The following is a 22730-nucleotide window of genomic DNA, read 5'->3' as shown; positions in this document are numbered from 1 at the left end:
GTCGTTGTGGATGTTTGGGGCTGTTGATCAGGTGCAAACCTCCTGAAACACGTCATTTAAAGGTTTATTTTTGGAGTCAGCCACGTGTTTATTGTAAATTGTTGATTTTGTAAGTAGAGGACTAGGATTAGTTGAGTTAGCTGAGTTGTTTTGTGTCCCCTTCTGCTCCTCTACAGTCATAACATTGTGCAACATTAGCTAACGTTAGCTTAGAAACAATGTTAGCTAATGTCAACAAGCCCATGTTGCAAGATGGGAAATGAAATGATAATACTGTAGGTTTCAAATTATTGTTTTTTTGAGGGACATTATCATATACAAGTTATAAAAAGACATTTGTGATGTTTAATATGATGTCCTTGAAGTTACTGTATTGAATGTAATTATAAATAATGGGGATATAATGTGAGTTAAGGACAGTCATGCTTAGGTTTACATGATTAGTTGGAAAGAGATGCGTTTATGGATTTAGAATCAATATTTTACTGATATTGAATTGGGAAATGAATTGGCAAAAGAACCTACATTGATTCCAAGAACAAATTATCGTAATTTTGTCTTCAATGATCAAACACAGTGTATAATTATCATATAAATCCAATAATTATTGTGCATTTGGTAACACTGGCTGCGTGCCGTAAAGGGGGGGTAAACATGGCAAATTCATGGGGCTCAGCATCCCCAGGGGGCCCAGTGGATATAGGTTAGAAGTTGTAAAAATTTCATAGAACCTGGGAGTCGGACACCCAAAGTTAAGTTTCACTTTCACATTTGCATTAGTTATGGCACTTATGGAGCACACCTTATACCTCCAGCCCCTACACCACGTACACACCCCCCACACCTGATGACAAATTTACAGATACTTTATTTCATGTAGGACCCACAATGTCTACCTTTCATGGGGCCCACAATTGCTAGCGGCGCCCCAGAACACTGACACACACAAACGTTACACACTGAACCTTTAATTTAATAAATACACTGTATTTAGTGATGACATGAGTATTTTGGTGGATGAGAGTAACATATTTTGGTCCAACAGTACAATCATGTATGTTCCATTAACCCTATAATGCCAAACATATCATATTTGATACATGAGTTTTGAAGCCCTCTACATGATCAGTTTGATGTTTTTTGTCTTGAAAAACCTGATGTATACAATTAGTTACAAGCAATACACAGATAATCCACCAGGGGGGAGGAATTCGTTCACCAGAGGTCTTTCCAGTGACACTACAAGACTGTCATTAATGAGGAAGAACTTTACTAATTTTGTAAAGGAATTACCAATTTCTTTGATTTGTTTGTGTTAGATTATGTTTTCGTTTGTTCAAAAATAATAATATTTTAGCATTGAGACCTGATGTATCAAATATGATACAAAATTGAAACTCATACATGGAAATTGATATTTGGAAAAAAAACAACAACATTTTTTTGGTTGTTCAAAAGGACTAATAAAGGCTCCTGTTTCAAAGAACTGGAATTTTCTGTCAATGATTTAATGGTTCAGGCTTTACAGGGTTACTAAGCCAGAGTTATATTTGTTTCAGTGGTGCTTTTTTCCCTCTGTGTTCATTAATGTGGGACTGAAAGAGAGTAATTTCAGCTCTAACTACCCTCTTATTGAATCTTGTGATTTGGAACCTGTCACTTACGTAAACCCTGGCAGTTTATTTCAGGTGAAGGGTATTTTTTTTCTGTCCTATTATGAGTGAATAAACTGTTGGGGAGTAATTCAGGCCAGCTCCTTTCTTCTCTTGTTGCTAAAGTGCTTCCAATTTTCCTTCATCCTTCTCCAGTGTAGTAAATGCGTCATATTGCTGTCTGTATTTCTGTGTCTGGCAAACTTAATCTTAACAAAAGCTTAAAATTGATTTAGCTGCTGATGGCACAGTACTCATGGAATATCTTCAACAAACTTCAAAGGTGAACTATACATTTGATGGTTAAATGTTGTCTTGTCTTGTCAATTCTTGTGAATATAGTATCGTGGGAATGTCTTGAGGCCATAACTCATGAATTCATGCATGGAAATGAGAACAAATGATGATGTTAAGTCAATTTAGAGCCAAACATTGTCAAATATCAGCTTCATTGATCCACTACAATGAGCAAGAACACCATAGTCTTCTGTAAAATATAGTCTTTCGTTCACAATAATTCACCATAACACAGAATTAATACCTTCTATTTCAAGCCCTCACTGCAATTTATATAGATTTACTGCACCTTAACTGGTTGGCAGAGGCGCTTAAGCCCATAAATTAACATTGTGATTGGATTTGTGATTCTAACTGTCTATGAGGAACATCTCTGGGTCCAGAAGTCGCCTTCAGGGAGCAGAAGTGTGCTTTGTGTTTTCCATCCACACCCTCCCACCTCAGTTTCAGTGCAGAAGTGTACCTGTCGCTCACATCACACACTTTAAAGGGTCATTTCCTGTTCTGGTAGAGTCAGATAAAATGCAGAACAGACGGCGTCATGATGTGGTTTTAGATACAGGGGTGTGTATTTGATGTATTTTTACCTTTTGGTAAAAACACAGAAAGACAAAGGTGTTACCAGTGAAGCAAATGAAGAAGTGATGATGTGTCGTTGAAGGTGGTAACACCAAAACTGCTACCACTGGTTTAACTGATACTACTGTTGTATGCATATTTTATGAAACTGGCGTGTCTGGAGAAACAGATTAACCCTTTAACCCACAGGTGTCAAACATAAGGCCAAATCTGGCTCGCCAAAGGGTCCAATGGGATGAATTTGTGAAATGCAAAAATTACACTGAAGATATTAACAATCAGTGGTGTCAAAATCATTTTAATTCAGGTTCCACATACAGACACATACAGTCCAGTTAGATTTCAAGTGGGTCAGAACCAGTAAAATATTATCATAATAACCTATAAATAACAACAACCCCAAATTTTCTCTTTGTTTTTTTGTTGTAAAAAGAAATAAAATTACATGAAAATGTTTACATTACCAATAACCTGAACAAATATGAACAAACGGAAATGTCTTTAGAAAAATAAATGCAATTTTACCAATATTCTGCCTGTTACAAAATTTTTTGTGCGGTTGTAATGCACATGTTTAAGTGATAAACTGATAAAACGAGGCAGAATATTGTTAAAATGTTAAAATTGCACTTGTTTTTCTTACGACAGTTCAAGTTGTTCATGTTATTCAGATTTTTAAGGAAACTTTGGAGATGTAAACTGGATCATAATATAATTGTACTTTTTCAGTGTTATTATTTTACTGGTCCGGCCCACTGGAGATCAAATTGGGCTGAATGTGGCCCCTGAAAGGAAATGAATTTGACACCCCTGCTTTAACCCCTGAGACATTATTCCAGGTAAACATACGGCTGTGAATTTGTATCGGTACGCTGCAAAAAAAGAGAGTCTAAAAGCAAGATAAAAACACTAAATCTGAGGAAAAATGTACTCAAAACAAATGAAATATCTGTACATGCAGCAAGATAATTTCACTTGACAAGATTTCATGAATTAAGATTGTTAAATCTAGAAATAAGCATGTCTACAGATGTATGAACACTTAAAATAAGAAGTTAACTCTTAAAACAAGATAAATTATCTAACATTTTTAAATGTAACTTTTTTTTATCTTGGTAAGAACCAAATAATTTGTATCTGTTTCAGTGTCTTAAAGTTGCAATGAGTATGTGTTTGTGTTCCTTTTCTTCAGCAGTTTTGCTTTAGTGTGTGTTTTAGGGTCAAAACAGGTGGAATAACAGAAAAAGACAAAGAGAGGAATTGAAGTTTTGCAGGTTTTTACCAAATAAGGCACTCAGAATGTACCGTACTTTCCGGACTACTGGCCACACCTGACTATAAGCCCCTCCCACCCCATCTCCAATGTCTCACCATCGATTCATTGATGCCAAGCTTACGTGCAGCAGCTCTATTTCCTTCTTCGTCAGCTGGATCGATCGTTAGCCCGGAAAGCATAAATTAGCCATGGGTTCACAGCGTGTGGAAAAAAAGTAGCGGCTTATAGACTGGAAATTATGGTACATCAATAAGAGATTTAGGATGTTGAACATAAACTGTGAACTGGAACACACATTTTGGCCTAGTGGTTTTTGTTTTGGGGTGGTTTTTCTTCTTTATCTAAATCAGTCCAGCTTCTTTTTGGCAGCTGGTTGAACTCTAAAAAGCAGTTACATGGTCAAAACTTGGTAAAAAAAAACTGTAAAAAAAAAAAAATAAAAAAAAAAAAGGAAAATTACTACAACGCTGCAAACAACAGTATAAACAAAAAAAAAAACACAGGGAAAACTGTGTTAAAAAAAAAAAAAAGCCAAAACTGTCTATTTTTTATAGTAAGTCAGTTTCACTCACTGCTCCCCATTCCACAGGCAGTGGGGGGGGTGAACTGAGCATGCTCAGATGTCTCTGGAAAGCGCAAGGTCTATTCTATCAGCACCTTTTGAATTTTTTCCTATTGAGGAAACAGTTGAATTTTTATGAATATTTGAAAAAAAAAATCATACATACAGAACGAGCACCACAGACATGTCAGCAACTAAAGGGTTAAAAGTTTCACCTGAGGCTGGATTATCTTCTTCCTAATGGGTCTAAATGTATATGTATATTTTATTGAGGTGTCAGTGCGTAAAGACACTCTTAAATCTGTCTTTGAATAGTGAATCAGTCCACCTTTGGGAACATTATTCCAATAGTACATCCTGTCTTATTATGTCTTCTGTAGTTGTTTTGTTTGAGATATGAAAAACCTATTTCACCTCAAATGAAAAATTAATCTCTTTTTTGTCATACTCGCTTCAAGTTTTTAATTTCGTGCTGTGAGACAGTTGTATTTACACAAGAAAATTGCTTTTCTCCACTCGAGTACAGATTGAATTTAAGGTCTAGTCAGCTTTGGTTGTTTATAGACTATACTGTGCTTTTTGATGCTCCCTGAGCCGCACTGACTTATTTAGGTGTTTATTACTGTCATTTCAGTTGCCGTGCATTTGCTAATAAACTTAACAGCCTGCTTGTGTTTTTTTGGGGGGGAGATTTTTCAAATGCACACTGAAGAATGAGTTACTAAGAGTTAACTGGCAAATAAATCACATTTATGTCACTGCCAAGACTTTTTTCTCCAGCTGTAGTAAAGCTGTATTACCAAATGATTGGCAAAAGTTGCATATTTACTTCTTACAGTGTTGAAATTCAACTGGTTTGAGAGTCACTTCTAACCCCTTCTCTGGACTCTGTTTTCAGATTGTAGAAAATCGACCCTGTGTGTTTGGAGGTTTTAGTTGATTAGAGGTTTTGTCAGACAGGTAGGGGGGTTGACCCTTTATCAGGCAAGTGACTATTTTTGGTCATTTCCACATGCATTACAAGACAGTGACAGCAAAAGTTAAAGTGATGCAACAATCTCAGGTTAAATCTAAGGACAACTGCTTTGTTAGGTACCATGAAGTAATGGTACTGATGTAACTAATGATGTTCAAAGGGATAATGTGGATGTGGACAGGAGTCTGGATCAGCATTTATGTTGGTCTAATGTTCAAAAAGTGATCTTTTAATGTTCTAAAATGCATGTTCCTTTCACCTTACATGTGTTTTTTCTTGTTTTTTTTATATACAGTCATAGAAAAAAATTATTAGACCTTCAGAATTCATCAAAAACAATGGTTATGTAATCAAGTACTAACTCCTGTGTGTATCATGTGACTAAAACAGACAGAAAAGAAAACATGGAATGCCTAAAAGCACTGTTTTTGTCAGTACAATGCCATAGATATTGATGTAAGAAGTGAAGTGATTTTGTTATTATCAAGAAAACATGGAAAATGGTTAGATATCAGCTCTGAAATTAAACTACTATGAGCTATTTTTGTTGTTATCATTATATTTATCCAAATAAATGAACCTTTAGTTGTACCAGGCATTAAAATGAACAAAAAATTGAAGAAAACAAGGGGTGGTCTAATATTTTTTTCCATAACTGTACTTCTGGGATTTCTTCTTTTTTTTTTCTTTTACCAAATATAGCTAGAAACTAAATATGGTAACTTCACTGACCTTGATTTTCTACTTAACAATAAAAATTCACAAAAGTAATAAAGTTTTGTTAGTTTCTCCAGTAACACACTAAGGTTCAGAGTATATCTATGAGTGCCCTGTAAAGGGTTAAATATGAGATTGACAGCTTTAATTACCACGATCTATTAAGATTCTGTCAGAAGTGACTTTACAACACAGAAGCCTGGGTACAAGATTCAAAGATTTTTTTGGTGTCAGTTCAGTAGATGCACAGGAAATATAGAGAATTTAAGAAGTTTCTCTCTTACTTTGCAGTTAAAATGCCATACAGTTTAAAAAAGAGGTAAGAGTAGAATAAGAAAAAATAAAGTGGTTGACATTGTTCTTAAAGTTCTCAAGTTCCTCTCTCACTTTTTTTTTTTCTTGAATGAGATTATCATGTCCGCTGCTTCCACTTTCATGTTCTGCTTGTCCTCGCCTGCATCTGTTTCCTTCATCAGTTCGAGTTGTTCTGCCAAGCTTTAGCTGTTCTAGTTCCTCTTGGTCTTCCTCCCCTTGGCATATCTGTTTAAAGCCTATAGATTAATTTTTTTGCATTAAATTTGGGGAGTTTTGTTGAGTTTTGATCAGGAGCTAGAAGTTTATGCTGCTATCTTGGCCTGTGCCACCTGGAAATCCCAGAAAAAATGAAGTGGTGTAAAAGATACACTATAGTAGAATATAAAGATGTGGTGGTTGTGAAATACAGTAACAGTGATGAAAGGTGAGGATGTGAATAATGGAAAAAAACAGCAGCAGATCTGACAATAGTGCAATGAAAAAGCCTGGGAAAGTGGTGTGTCTTTTCCATAGTTGTGTGAAACACTAGTTGCTTTTCCATTGACCCTCAAATTGTGCAAATGTAACTTGCACATAAAAATGTACCTGGTGGAAAAACGACAATTTCGCCAAAACTCTCGTTTTTCGATTAAAAGTTTTTGCGCTGGCAAGAGGTGGTTTTTCAGGCGTAGCGCAAATGGTATATCATGCAAAACTGCAATGGAAAGACCTTTTTCCACAACTACAGTCAGATGAATTAAAAAAAATGGATGTTGACGGACGATACAACAAGGGAAGGAGAATGGTTGTAAAAGAAACACACCAGGAAACCAAATAATTTTTTAATTTAGTACAGGATAGAGGGATAATATATAATAATAATGAATATATCTGTAAATCAACACCATATTTACATTCGTCGCCATGTTTATGAAATGACTTCTCGTGTCATCTCGCGATAATATATTAACAAATCATCGCATTTGTGATTCAATGGAAAAACTGACACGACACACTTCTGTTTTTTTGACATTTAGTAAATATCGGTAAAGTTTTGCGCAGACGCCCAATAGAAAAGCGACTACTGTTAGGTTATTTGTATTTATGATTACTCTGGATTTAGACTCAGAAATGTTGTTTTTCCCTCTGATTTCAGCTTGTGCAACTTTATTTGTAATGAGTTTCCAGTGTTGCCCAGTGTATTCTTAAGGTTGTGTCACCGGCTTAGTACCTGACTATTAGCTCTAATATCCACGTCTACTCACCACTCTAGCCCAGCAGACTGACCAACATTCCCCCTGTCCCAGTCACCCCCCCCCACTTCCACAGGCTTGTGTCACAGCCTTTAATTAGCCCAGAAATCCACCCGTGTTCCCTGTTGATCCCTTGTTACATTTCACAGGGATTAGCTTCCCCTCACTCGCTCCTTTATGTAACTCATCACATCATCAGCTGGTGCAAATTAGCCTTAGCATTAACGTAACGTGACATTAGCATTTTCAGCTAATATTCTACCATGTGTAAACGTCAGCAGTCAGTCATTCAGTTTTACCTCTCATCACCCTCTTTCATTCATCCCCCCCCCCCCCCCCCCCTTGGGCCTCAGTTACCTTAAACGCTTTAGGAGAATTATCAACAGTGGCTTCGACATTAAGCACTTTAGTTCCGCTGTAGATACGCCCTGAACGGTGACACCAGAGCGTGTCCATACGTTATCTGGGTTTGTGTATACACGCTGAATATGTACATCTGATCCACTTGTTAAGCCGTGACCTCATTTCCTGTTTCTGGGTCTAATTATGTTCATTAGTCTCAATTTAATCTGCTCCAGTTCAATGTCATTGAGTCAAACATGTGAGTTGTTACCACTGATTGAATGAAGCTGATTAAGTTACAATTCTTAAACAAATGACAAGAAAGAAAGTTTGGTGCTAGCTTATGTACAGTCAACCTTTTAACCATTAAAGAAGAACTACTTTTCAAATAGATTTTCTTCGACATATAACCATTCCATAGCCAATCAGTACCATTTATTATTATATCATCACTGTTGGGTGGAAACCTCTTATGTCCAAAATTGTTATTTTTCAGGAAACTGGAAAAACGGTGTATATTTGAAATAAATGCATGGAGTTAAGAAATGTAGTCACATACTGTTTTCTACGGAAGCCAAGAACAGCTGTGGATTTTCATATTATTTTATGGTCGTTATCTCATGTTAGCAAATTAATTAATTCATTTTCTCGAGATAACAAAGATTGTTTCCTTGTAGTTACTGTAACTTACCGACATGTTGTTGTTGAATGTGTGTTTTGCTCTGTACTGCACATGTCAGCAGCAGCTCTTGAGGGTTGTAATGTAGAGGGTGTGAACCTGCTCACATCTGAGTTCTGTATATGGTTCTCTATTAGGAAGCAACGAAATAAATTAATTTGTGATCATGACAAAACGATCTTTGTTATCTTTTATTTTATTAAGAATTAATTAAGAATTAATTAATTGTTATTAACAACCTGGGGTGCCGTCAAGAGGGGGGTAAACATGACTAATTCATGGGGCCCAGCATTCCCAGGGGACCAGTGGATATAGGTTAGAAGTTGTGAACATTTTGTGTAAACTCCGCGGTAAAAGAGAGTTCAAAGTTAAGTTTCACTTTTGCTTTCATGCCAGTTGCGGTAGTTACGGCACTTATGGAACACACCTTATACCTCCAGCCTTCCATGGGGTCCACAACTGGTAGTCAGTGGCCATAAAATTATATGTAAATCCATGGCTGTTCACGGCTTCTGCAGTTTCAACACTTTTCATTGGCTACATATTTCTAAAACCGTCAGGCCAACGTGAAGACTGACCAAAAAAATCGTTTTATGACAAAAAAAAGACAAAAAATTGACTTACAAGGTTTCCACCTGACAGCAACGATATCATCCTTGCCTATTTCAGCATGTAATACAAGGGTTATTATGTCAAAACAGAGACTGAAGTGACTTCTTCAGCAAAATTTTTGTTTGACCATGTTGTATGGCTCTTTGTTATCTGATTCTTAAAGGTGCAGTATGTAGGAATTATGTTCTAAGTAACTCTAAAATGGCCTTAACCGTCACCAGACATGAAGGAATCATGTTCATTTCAAATACGGATATCACTGACAGTAGTAGTCCAGACACAATATCTGCATTTGAAAAGCTCAGTGTCTGCCCCGAAATGATGTTTATGTTGACATGGTGTGTTTTGGTCTGAGGCTCCACCCATCACCTGTCTGCCAATCACAGAGTCAGTAGCCTTTCAGCATCCAGGTTGCCAGTTCCCGCTGAGCTGCAGCTGGAACATTTCTGATCATAAATGTCTGACGTTAATAAACCTAAAAGGCCTCTTATTATTCCCAAATACGTTGTGACAAAGTGAGAAACAAAACAAAGATATGTACTGTATATGGGCTGAACGATATGGACAAAATTTCATATCTCGATATTCATGCCAGATATCTCGATATCGATACGATACGATATAACTACGGGTTCGGTGAAAACCAAGCATTTTTCAGAAAATACAAACATCATAATACGAAAGAATGTGGAAAGTGCAGTTTTATTTATAAGAACTCACTGCCAGTCATCAACATTAACAAAGTAGGAATAAATAAACTACAAATCAAACATTTTACTGCAGAAAATGTTTTTTTACTGCAGAAATCTATATTGTTTATATCGTTGCTTTTTTGATATTAATATCTTGAATGTCCATATCTAGATATAGATACGATAACGATATATCTTTCAGCCCTAACTGTATAGGAGATGATTTTGAAACATGGAGGAGGGGGGGGGTACGGTAGCGATCCGTGAAACTTAAGGCTCATTTACCTTTTCCCTATCTCCTGAATCTTTGCAAACTTTCATTTGAGTGGGCAGGATGTTTGTCCTGGCCTATTCTATGTTATACTTAAGTATAATAAGTCTGGTGATGATTTTTTTTGTTTGAAATTTATGGTGTGGTGGCAAGAATTAGTGGAAACACAAGTAGTAGACGCTCATGCTGGATCTGGCAACCCCTAGCCTGGGGGAGGAGGACAGGATACCACGCTCTACAGCAGGGGTGTCAAACTCATTTTAGTTCTGGGGCCACATTCAGCCTAATATGATATGAAGTGGGCCGGAGCAGTAAAATAATATAAGAAATAGGATAAGAACTTTTGAGTGTAAAACTTAAATTCTGTAATGACAATATTTATATCCACAAATTGTACTTGAACATAACATGAACAAATATGAACAAGCTGAAAATTCTTTAGTAAAATAAGTACAATGTTAACAATATTACGCCTTAGTTTATCATTTATACATGTGAATCACAACTTACAGATCACAGTGGATCTACAAATACACAAAACATCAAATAACAGGGACAATATTGTTAAAATTCCACATACCTCTCTTAAGAGATTTCAGGTTATTCACTTTTCTTTTCTTTTTTTTATAAAAGGCTAGTTTGTAAATGTCAACATTTTTGTGCAATTTGACTTTTTTTTTTTTTTTTACACTAAGTCACTGAGAAAAAATTACAGTTTTCATTATTTATACGTTATTATGATAGTATCTTACTGGTCTGAAAACTCTTGAATTAAGAAAAAAAAAATCTTGAATCAAGCAACAAAAAAATCTTGAATAAAGCGAAAAAACATTTTGAATTAAGCAAAAAAAATCTTGAGTTAAGCAAAAAACAAAAATCTTGAATCAAGCAACAACAAAAAAAATCTTGAATTAAGCAAAAAAAAAAATCTTGAATTAAAAATTAAGACATTTCAGATATTCATATTTTTTGTAAAAGACTAGTCTGTAAATGTAAACATTTTTGTATAATTTTACTTTTTTTTTTACGCGAAAACAATGAGACAAATTTACAGTTTTCATTATTTATAGGTTTTTATGATAGTATTTTACTGGTCTTATCCACTTTAGATTGAAATGACCTAAAATGATTTTAACATCCTTGATTATTAATATCTTCAGTAATTTTTGCATTTCACAAATTCATCCCAGGGGCCAGATTGAACCCTTTGGCGGGCCAGATTTGGCCCCTGAGCCGCATGTTTGACACCTGTGCTCTACAGTATTTTGAGTGTGACTGCAGTACCAGTTTTGGCCACAATCCTACATACAGCACCTTTAAAAACTACACTAACATGGGTTTTATTGGTGAATCAGTGTTGCAGAAGATGATGGTGTCTCTTAAATGTGTGGATAGGATCAGTGGTTCAAACACTCTAGACCAGCAGCTGTTGAAAACATTAGCACTAGCATTAGCATGTGAGTTCCCACTGCTTCTGCCAAAGTGCATCTGCATAGATTCCCCTGATACCTCATAAGTTTCAAAGACTTTTATTGGCGAATAAATCAGTTTAAGAGTCATTTTGTGTCACTGCCAGAACGTTGGGGCACCGCTTTATTACAACTCTGCTGCATCTTTGCACTTCATGTTTCATTTGTCAGCTCTTTATCTGTGCTGTCCAGAACAGGGGAAGGCAAATAAAGTCCTGTTTGGTGTCAGTGCACGGCTGAGAATGAAATAAAACAATGCACTGTTATTAACGGACTAGGACCTTAAACGGTATTTTACACTTAAAGAATTAAAAAAAACAACACAGTGTGGGTTTAGTTGTACAATTATTTTCATCATTTTATTTAGTAATAATCCGTCTCTTAAATGACTGTGGTCTACTGCAGGTCAAACACTATAGAAAATCACACTCATCATATATTTGAGTGGAATAAATTCAATTAGCCTGTTTTAAGCTGAACTGATGCCTCATTAAAGACAGATGTTGACTAATTTGAAGTGGAAATGAGTTTTACAGTTACATGACATCAGACTTAACATGTGGATAATCCCATTAGCTTTTTAATAACATAACAAAATATATTGCTGGCCCCCCAAACTACTTTTTTTTTGTGTATTTGTATTTTGTGTAAATTCAGGCGGACTGCTATATTATAACTTTTGTAATCTTCAAATTTTCATTGCTTTTTGATTTTAGTTCAGTCTCAGTTAACCCATAATTACCCATTTATTATAATATTATCCTCTGTTTTTTGTGTTTTTTTCAGTGTAAATCATGTAATTTCCTATATTTAATTCAATTATAACGTATATGTTCATAAAAGCTCAGTCTAAAGTTGAGAGTAATTATATCAAAAACAGAGAAAACTGAAAAAAAATGACTTTTTCAGCAAAAATATCATTGACTGAATGTAAAAACAAGTGTTTCCATCCACTCATTGATCCAATTTCATGGGTTTCCAAGGCTTTATGCTTCTGTTGGTGATTTGATTCAATAATCAGTTTCTATATTAACCCATAAAGACCCAGTGCTACTTTTGTGGCAGTTCCCAAATTAATTTTTCTCTATTTCTACTTTTCGTAACTGATTTATCACTATTTTTTATTTATATTATCCTCTGTATTTTGCATTTTTTTTGGGTGTAAATCCTGTATTTTTTATACTTAATTCACAGATCATGTAGATGTTCATCAAAACTCAGAGTAAATTCAGTCAATTAAATCAAAACAGAGAAAAATGAAAAAAAAAAAAAGACACTTTATCAGCAACTAAATGTAAAAACAAGTGTGTCCATCCACTGTCATTGATCCAACTCCATGGGTTTCAGTGCTTTATTCATTTCTGTTTCTGTTTTCATCTTGTTTCTGCTTGTGATTTGATTCATTAATCAGTTTCTATATTAACCCATAAAGACCCAGTGTTACTTTTGTGGCAGTTCCCAATGATTTTTTTCTCTATTTCTACCTTTCCTAACTGATTTATCACCAATTTTTTGTATATTATAATATTATCCTCTGTATTTTGCTTTTTTTTTTTTTTGGTGTAAATCCTGTATTTTTTTTATACTTAATTCACAGATCATGTAGATGTTCATGACAACTCAGAGTAAATTCAAAGTTAATTAAATCAAAACAGAGGAAAATGAAGAAAATGAGACTTTTTCAGCAGCTGAATATAAAAACAACTGTCTCCATCCAACTCCATGGGTTTTACTGGTGAATCAATGTTGTAGAAGATGATGGTGTTGCCACGGTAACTACAGAGCCTCTGAGCATCCTATCAGATGACCATGAAAAGATGACAAACTGTATTTTACACCAATTATTTACATGTATTAATAGGATTAATGGATCAACAGGTATTAAACAGTTTATATCGGTGTAGATTGGGTCACTATGGGTTAAATTTGCGAGTGTGTAAGTAGTTTTATTTTGAGGAAATGTCCTTTTATTTTTGGGAACCATTCACATTTTCCGACCTGCAGCAGAACTCAGTAATTAGTGTACAGATCTGGATCAAAAAGCAACATTTAAAAAGTCTAAAATGAAAATAAAACTGATTCTACCTGCAGTTATTTTTCACTTTTTCATTTTAGTTCCTGTTGCATTGTGCGTTGTAGGTTTATTTTTATTAGAATAACCCAGTCCATGCTATGAAATACTGTTTCTCTTTGCTCTGGACGTTACCTACAGGCTTCTTTTAACCACTTCCTGATTCCTGCTTCGAAGAGGAAATAGCCCATGAGTTTTCAGACAGTCTGTCCCATTTCCACCAATCAATATGAGCATCATGACTACAGCTGCGTTTTCTGATGAAACTCATGTTGTGTTGTTTCTGTGCTTCTGCAGGAGAGCACAGTCTACGAGAAGGAAAAGGACATCATCGCTGTGGTAAGTCTGCTGTCCAATTTACTGAATCTGTTCGTATCCAGTTGGTTTTTTTTTCTTTAGATTCCCATCCGACCTGTGAGATGAATTTCAAAGTGCAAAATTTACAGTCAACAGTCAATGGTGTTCAACTCATTTGAGCGCAATTTGATCCTAAGTGGTCAGATCAGTAAAACAATAGAAAAATAACCTGTAAATAATGACAATTCCAAATTTCAAACTGCAAAATTCTAACAATATTATGACTGGAACTAAATGTTTTTGTGTTTTTATAGATCCACCGTCATCTGTAATGCACAAATAGAAATAAGCTGAGGCATAATATTGTTAAAATTGCATGATTTTTTCTTAAAATATTTCAGGTTGCTCAGGTTATTCATTGTTTTTTGTGAAAGGAATGTTTGTAAATGTAGATATTTTAACATCTTCATAATTTAATTTAACTTTTTTGCACTAAAAGAAAGAAAAAAATTAAGAATTGTCAATATTTATAATTTATTTTTTCTATTACATTTTCATAATTTGATTTTACTTTTTTGCAGTAAAACAGAAAAATTTAACATTTGTCAATATTTATATTCTATTTTTTCTGTTTGATTTTCATAATTTAATTTTACTTCTTTGCGCTAAAACAAGAAAAAAATTAAGAATTGTCAATATGTGTATTCTATTTTTTCTATTTCATTGTCATAAGTTAATTTAACTTTTTTGCACTAAAACAAAGAAAAAATTAAGAAATGTCAATATTAATATTCTATTTTTTCTATTACATTTTCATAATTTAATTGTACTTTTTTGCACGAAAAACAAAGACAAAATTTAAAAATTGTCAATATTTATATTCTGGTTTTTTTCTATTACACTGGCATAAGTTAATTTTACTTCTTTCACTAAAACACAGAAAAAATTAAGAATTGTCAATTTTCCTATTCTATTTTTACTGTTACATTTTCATAATTTAATTTCACTTTTTTGCACTAAAACACAGACAAATTTAAGAAAAACTGCGGGAAAAAAAAAAATTTAAGAATTGTCAATATTTATATTCTATTTTTTCTATTTCATTGTCAAAAGTTAATTTAACTTTTTTCCACTAAAACAAAGAAAAAATTAAGAAATGTCAATATTAATATTCTATTTTTTCTATTACATTTTCATAATTTAATTGTACTTTTTGCACAAAAAACAAAGACAAAATTTAAAAAATTGTCAATATTTATATTCTGGTTTTTTTCTATTACATTGGCATAAGTTAATTTTACTTCTTTCACTAAAACACAGAAAAAATTAAGAATTGTCAATTTTCATATTCTATTTTTTCTATTACACTGGCATAAGTTAATTTAACTTTTTTGCACTAAAGCAAAGAAAAAATTAAGAATTGTCAATATTTATATTCTGTTTTTTTTCTATTACATTTTCATAATTTAATTGTACTTTTTTGCACGAAAAAAAAAACAAAAAAAAATTGTAATATTTATATTTTGTTTTTTTCTATTACATTGGCATAATTTAATTTTACTTCTTTCACTAAAACAGAGAAAAAATTAAGAATTGTCAGTTTTCATATTCTATTTTTTCTGTTACATTTTCATAATTTAATTTCACTTTTTTGCACTAAAACACAGACAAATGTAAGAAAAACTGCGAAAAAAAAAAAAATTAAGAATTGTCAATATTTATATTCTATTTTTTCTATTACATTTTCCTAAGTTAGTTTTACTTTTTTTGCACTAAAACAGACAAATTTAAGAAAAATTGAGAAAAAAAGAAAAAAAAATTAAGAATTGTCAATATTTATATTCTATTTTTTCTATTACTGTACTGGTCCGGCCCACATCATACTGGGCTGTATGTGACCCCTGAACTAAAATGGGTTTTACTCCCCTGCCTTTGTGTCTTATATAATATAATAGGTCTAATAAATCACATTTTTGCCTCGTCCATCAGTGTCGTCAGCTGGTGGTGGTGTGTGATGAGATCCTGAACTCCAGCCCTGAGACCCTTCTTACCCATACTGCTCAGCTGGAGAGTGTCGACCTGGTGCCCGTGTCTCCTGGAGATCATCTGGTAAATATCTAATAACTCACACCTTCATTCACTACTACTTTTATTGATTATAGAAGAAATAAAAGTCCCTTTAGCAAGTTTGGAGCAGATGCAAATTCTGTTTTTTACATTTACCCTTAAAGACCTACTTTTGTGGCAGTTCCCAAATGATTTTTTCTCTATGTTTAACCTTTTGTCAGTTATTTATCACAATTTATTACAATATTATCCTCTGTATTTTGTGTTATTTCTGTAAAAATCAGGTATTTTCTGAAATGTAATTCACTGATCATGTACATGTTCATAAAAGCTCAGATTAAAGTTGAGGGTTATTTTATCAAAAACAGAGAAAACTGAGAAAATACTGACTTTTCTCAAAATTTATTAACAGAACTGAAACCAAGATTTGTTTCCACAGTAACTACGGAGCCTCTGAGCGTCCAAATGGGTCATATCTGATAACAATGAAAAGACGACAAACTGTATTTTACGCCAATTATTTACATGTATTGATAGGATTAATGGATCAGCAGGTATTAAACAGTTTAGATCAGTAGATGAATTTAGTTTCCAGTGGTCTTGATTTGAAACATCATGATTTTTCAGATCCATTTTTTATTTCTTTATGGAACGTCCTTTGCAGCGGACAGGGTTTTGGTTTCTTTTTAAGTAAAGCTCTGAAACCCCCCACAGAGGATAAAAATACACTGCTGGGTCTCAGGAGGATATGACAGGGTTCCCACAGTCATGGAAACAGTGGAGACATCTTGAATAAAAACACTATAAATGAAAAACTACAGACATTTAGAAAGATAAACATTTCCCTGAAGTAAATAACGTTATATCAGATAGATAGATAGATAGATAGATAGATAGATAGATAGATAGATAGATAGATAAGCTTTATTATAGACTCACGGTCCGCATTAAAAAGCAAACATAAATACAAACACAATAAAAAATATATACACTACAAAGAAAAAGTTAAGGATATTTAACATTTTTAGGCTATTTTTTTCAGTAGGGATTCTTGCACAGAGCTTTTTACTTTTTTGTGTGTGAATTGAATTGAAACATTTTTTTAATGACCAAACAGTTTTATTTACAAATGGCAAAAATGACAAAAAAAAAAAGAAAAAAAGAAATATCCTTAACTTTTTGTTTGTATTATATATATTACATTATATTAGAATAAAATGTAATTAATTCTACACTGGGAGAACTTCTTGCTCAGTTAATTCACATTTTAAAAGCTGATTTTTTTTAGTTTTTCTTATAATAAAATTCACCAATTAAAACCCTATTCACCCGTGGACATCTAGTGATTTGGAAATCAACCCTCTATGTCTGTGTTTCATCCATAGAATAAACCGAATCTGATTTTTTTTTACCAAATATACTGACATTGTCCCCTTGTTCTGATGTTAAACACAGTTTCACCACTTACACACATCTATTAAAAAGGTAGAAAAATTTTCCTTCCTGTAGCCGTCATGCTTGCCATTAATCTATTTCTTCATCTTTTCCATTTTGTTGCTCTTCTGAAAGACTTCAGTTTGCTCTTTCAGTGAACATCCATGTTATTTGTAACATGAGCCTCCTGGATTTCCACCTAAATCGCTTAAATTAAATAAATAAATAAATAAATTTTAAAAATTGATTCATTACCACCTGTGCAGCCTCCATCATTATCAACCAGGAAATAGGCTCAATAAATGCACAGAGGAAACGACAAATGCTGCGTATTCCACTAAATTACAGAAAAGGTCGAATCGTATTGGACTACTATAACAGGACGTCTGTGTCTGCTGAAATAGAATATGTCATTTGGTTTGAATTTTACTTTACAAATGAGGGACATGATTGAATCGCATGTAATAACAGACAACTTCTGCAATTATTCCAAATCACTAAACGTTGACAGGTAATAGTCCCTTGTAAATAGTGCTTAACAGAGCAAAAATGTCAGATTTAAACTCAAATAATAAATGTAATGTGTGGTTTTACCTTTTCGTTTTTGGTATTTGACTGGAAAACATATATTTCTTCCTCATTTTGACTATATTTATATTAATATTTAGGAAGGAGAAAAAGCTTGTTAATATTTAAAATGAAGATGAAAATAAGGATTTGCATGAATAAGGATTCTTACTATTTAACCCTATGATGCCAAACGTATCATATTTGATACATGAGTTTTGAATCCCTCTACATGATCAGTGTGATAATTGTTTTCTTCAGAAACCTGATGTATACAATTAGATACATGCAATACACAGATAATCCACCAGGGGGGAGGAATTCATTCACCAGAGGCCTTTCCAGTGACACTACAAGACTGTCATTAATGAGGAAGGAGGAGGAACTTTGGCAATTTTGAAAAGGAATTACCAATTTGTTAGACATGCTTGTGTTAGATTATGTTTTTGTTTGTTCAAAAATCATAATATTTGAGCATTGAGACCCGATGTATCAAATATGATACAAAACTGAAACTCATACATGGAAATTGATGTTTGAAAAAAATTTTTTGGGTTGTTCAGAATGACCAATAAAGGCTCCGGTTTCAAAGAACTGGAATTTTCTGTCAATGATTTAATGGTTCAGGCTTTACAGGGTTAATTCATTCCACTTTTATTTGTGCATTTAAAAGTTTTGAATAATACCATACCACACCATACCATACCATACCGTACCATACTGTACTATTCCATGCATACCATACTATATACTATAACATACCGTACCGTACCATACCATACCATACCATACCATACCATACCGTACTATTCCATGCATACCATACCATACCGTACCGTACCATACTGTGCTATTCCGTGCATACCATACCATACCATACCATACCATACTGTACTATTCCGTGCATACCATACCATATCATACCATACCATACCATACCATACCGAACCGACTTTATCTATAAAGCACTTAAAAAACTTTCTATTTGGCCAAAGTGTTGTACACAAATCATAAAAGAAGGGAATAAATAAGTAGAACAATGATTACAGAAGATGCAAAGCAGGCTAAAAACAACAAAATACAACCGTCATAAAAACAAAGACAAATTCAAATCTGGTAAAAAAAACAACAACAGGAAATCTAAAAAACATCTCATTGATTAAAAGCCAATGAGAAAAAAATGTCATAGAAAAGCTTTGAAATTCTGTCTATAAAATGTATGTGAGCCCTGACATGACGTCCTTTCTTGCCTATCTGTCCTAGTAGGATTACGAATCCTACTGGATTTCAATCTCTACTGTGACATATACATATATTCACTCTTTAAACTATATGTATACAGACCACCTTTTTTCATGCCAAACATGAAAGTGAAAGTGTTTTTGTAAATATTCTCCTTCCATTCTAACAGTTTTCTCTCCTGTGAATGTTTTCCTCTGTTCATTTTCTTTCCTCATTGTTGCCTGAAGGTTTTCATCATCTTTTTGATTCCACTGTTCACCTCTTTCACCAAACCCAAGGTTCTCCCTGTACTTATTTCTGTCCTTTTTTTTTTTTTTTTTTGCCAGAATATATTTTTTATTGAGGTCTACAATCATGAAAGCACAGTATTCACTTCAATCACAATTTACCCTCTTATTTGGGTTCTTTTTATTCTTCTCCAAGCCTCTTACATCCTGTTTCTGTCGCTGCTTCGTCTGAACCTTTAATAACTTCGCCTTTGTTCAGTGCGTTGAATACAACAGTAATAGCTCTGCTCTTCACCTAATATCTCCATAATCTATTGATCTCATTTTTATTTTATTCTTAACAAGCAATTTTGTTCAGTGAATTTTTCCAATTTGCTTCTTCCTTTGTGTATTTATCCAGTTAAATGTTCCCCTCTCTGTCTCTGTTTGATCATCTGTGATAAACTGCATTTACCGCCCCCATAATAACCAAGCACACATTTAATTTGCTTTATTATCATTTTATAATTTTTTCTGCCTCCACTAAAACTAAGAGTAATGAGGCTCCAGAAAACGAGACAGGAACATTATAGAAATTAAAAACATAACGGTTGTGCAGTCCACAGTAAGAATTAAAAAATGGTAGATAGTTTTCGTTATTATTCTGCTTTTTTCTTTCTGTTTCCAAAGTAGAAGGCTCAGTGTGTAACACTGAGATATACAAACTGTAAAACATGACAGCCTCATTTAGTTATGTCCACTTATTTTTGCACTTCAACTCAAAGAGCTCCGACTTGTTTTGGATTTTCAACCCAACTGTTCTAGTTTTCAAGAGTTAAACCAGGAGTGTCAAACATGTGGCCCGGGGGTCAAATGCGGCCCACCAAAGGGTCCAATTCGGCCCCTGGGATGTTTTTGCCAAGTGCAAAAATTCCACAGTCTTAAATTGAATTAAGCAAAAAAAAATTTAGCTTGAACTGAGGAAAAAATCTTGAATTATGCCAAAAAAAAAAGAAAATCTTGAATTAAGTAAAAAAAAAATCTTCAATTAAGCCAAAAAAATCTCAAATTTAGCAAAAAATCTTGAATTAAGCCAAAAAAATCTTCAATTAAGTAAAAAAAAAATCATGAATTAAGCCAAAAAAAAATCTTCAATTAAGCCAAAAAAATCTCAAATTTAGCAAAAAATCTTGAATTAAGGAAAAAAAAAAATCATCAATTAAGTTAAAAAAAAATCTTCAATTAAGCCCAAAAAAATCATTCTTCAATTAAGTAAAAAAAAATCTTGAATTATGCCAAAAAAAAAAGAAAATCTTGAATTAAGTAAAAAAAAAATCTTCAATTAAGCCAAAAAAATCTCAAATTTAGCAAAAAATCTTGAATTAAGCCAAAAAAATCTTCAATTAAGTAAAAAAAAAATCATGAATTAAGCCAAAAAAAAATCTTCAATTAAGCCAAAAAAATCTCAAATTTAGCAAAAAATCTTGAATTAAGGAAAAAAAAAATCATCAATTAAGTTAAAAAAAAATCTTCAATTAAGCCCAAAAAAATCATTCTTCAATTAAGTAAAAAAAAATCTTGAATAAGGCCAAAAAAATAAATAAATAAATAAAAAAATCTTCAATTAAGTAAAAAAAAAAAAAATCTTGAATTAAGCAAAAAAAAAAAAATCTAGAATTAACAACTTAATTTTTTTTTCTCCTTTGTTTTAGTGCAGAAAATAACATTAAATTATGAAAATATTTACATTTCCAAACTATCCTGTAACAATAAAATGTGAATAACCTGAACAAATATGAACAACCTGAAATGTGTAAAGAAAATTAAGCACAATTTGAACTATTTTTCTGCCTGTTCCTCAGTGTTTAGTGTCTTTGTAGATGTGATCTATAATGCACATGTAGAAATGATAAGTTGAGGAATAGTATTGTTAAAATTGCACTAAATTTTCTTACGTTTTTTTAATTTAAATTTCAGTTTTTTCAGTTTTTTTTTTGTTTTTTTTTGTTTTGTTTTTTGGATAGTTTATAAAAGTAAGTATTTTCATAATTTAATGGGTTTTTTTACACTAAAACAAAGACAAAAATTTGGAGTTGTCATTATTTATAGGTTATTATGTTATTATTTTTCTGGTACGGCCCACTGCAGATCAAATTTAGCTGAATATGGCCCCTGAACTAAAATGAGTTTGACACCCCTGAGTTAAACGTTCTCTAATTCATTGTCTTTAGATGTTTCTCTCTTCCAGCACACCTGGAAGAGAGAAACATCTAAAATGTGGCTCTCAAGGACCAGAGTTGCCCACCTCTGTCCTAAAGGAAGGCCTATCTCTCTCATCTGTAATAATTACATGTTCCTTTGACAAGAGAAAGCATGTTTTTTTGAATGGATAATGTAATGTTGTGAGTTGTTTTAACTTGAAACTTGATGTTTTTATGAAGCAGAAATGTGTTTGTTTAACTGGCTAAGTCAAGTTTGGTTTTTTTGTACTGATAATATAAAATAAATATTTGTTTTAACTCACAGTATTAAGTTGTAACAACAAGTGATTAATAGTTGAATCAACTTTCATAATTTCGAAAAGAAAGTCGAAAAAAAGAAAGACAAGAACATTGTAGTGAAAAAGTTGACACTTTTTGAACTTCAGTATCTGGGTTTAAACAATGGTATTATTCAAGTTAAGTTAACTCACATTTTCAAGGCAGCAGATGAACTTTAATTTGCAATTTGAACCAACTTGAAGTGTCGTACGGTGTATTAATAGCTGATTCTTCATTATTATATGAACATTTTTCCAGTTACTGTAAATGTAGATAGTGGTTCATAATAGATAGGCAGACCTGCAAATACTTCAAGTTTTGACAAAGACTTACATCTTTTTATGTACGTTTTTTTAGCCATTAGAATACGATGATGTGCTTTCTCATATGCACACATATTTTGCAGCTTTACTGTCACATCCTGCGCTCAGTGCCGTTTGAAAATGAGCCTAAAAACCCAGATAACTTTTACCTATAGATGATTAATATGGACAAAAAAAAATTAAGTCTTGATTTTTTAAATTATTATGGATAATTTATGATTTTAATGTGTTTTCTGGCTACTTGAATTGAAGACAAAACTTTATTCGCTTTCTTTACGCCATGTACAACTGGAGACACGCATTCACAATTAT

The 22730-nt window shown here is 33.1% G+C and overlaps 1 protein-coding gene across 2 annotated transcripts in view; it reads left to right on the top strand.

Moving 5' to 3' along the window:
* The window catches only part of cnksr1 (connector enhancer of kinase suppressor of Ras 1), a 99622-nt gene that overhangs the window by 33811 nt on the left and 43081 nt on the right, over positions 1–22730 (top strand). For both annotated transcript variants that reach the window (XM_030127075.1, XM_030127074.1), the window contains exons 5-6: positions 14040–14081; positions 16029–16148. In XM_030127075.1, the coding sequence (XP_029982935.1) occupies positions 14040–14081; positions 16029–16148 (162 nt within the window). The remainder of the gene's footprint in view (positions 1–14039; positions 14082–16028; positions 16149–22730) is intronic.

The sequence above is a fragment of the Sphaeramia orbicularis genome, chromosome 22, assembly GCF_902148855.1.
Source record: "Sphaeramia orbicularis chromosome 22, fSphaOr1.1, whole genome shotgun sequence".
Classification (NCBI taxonomy): Eukaryota; Metazoa; Chordata; class Actinopteri; order Kurtiformes; family Apogonidae; genus Sphaeramia; species Sphaeramia orbicularis.
This window is presented reverse-complemented; position numbering and strand designations above follow the sequence as displayed.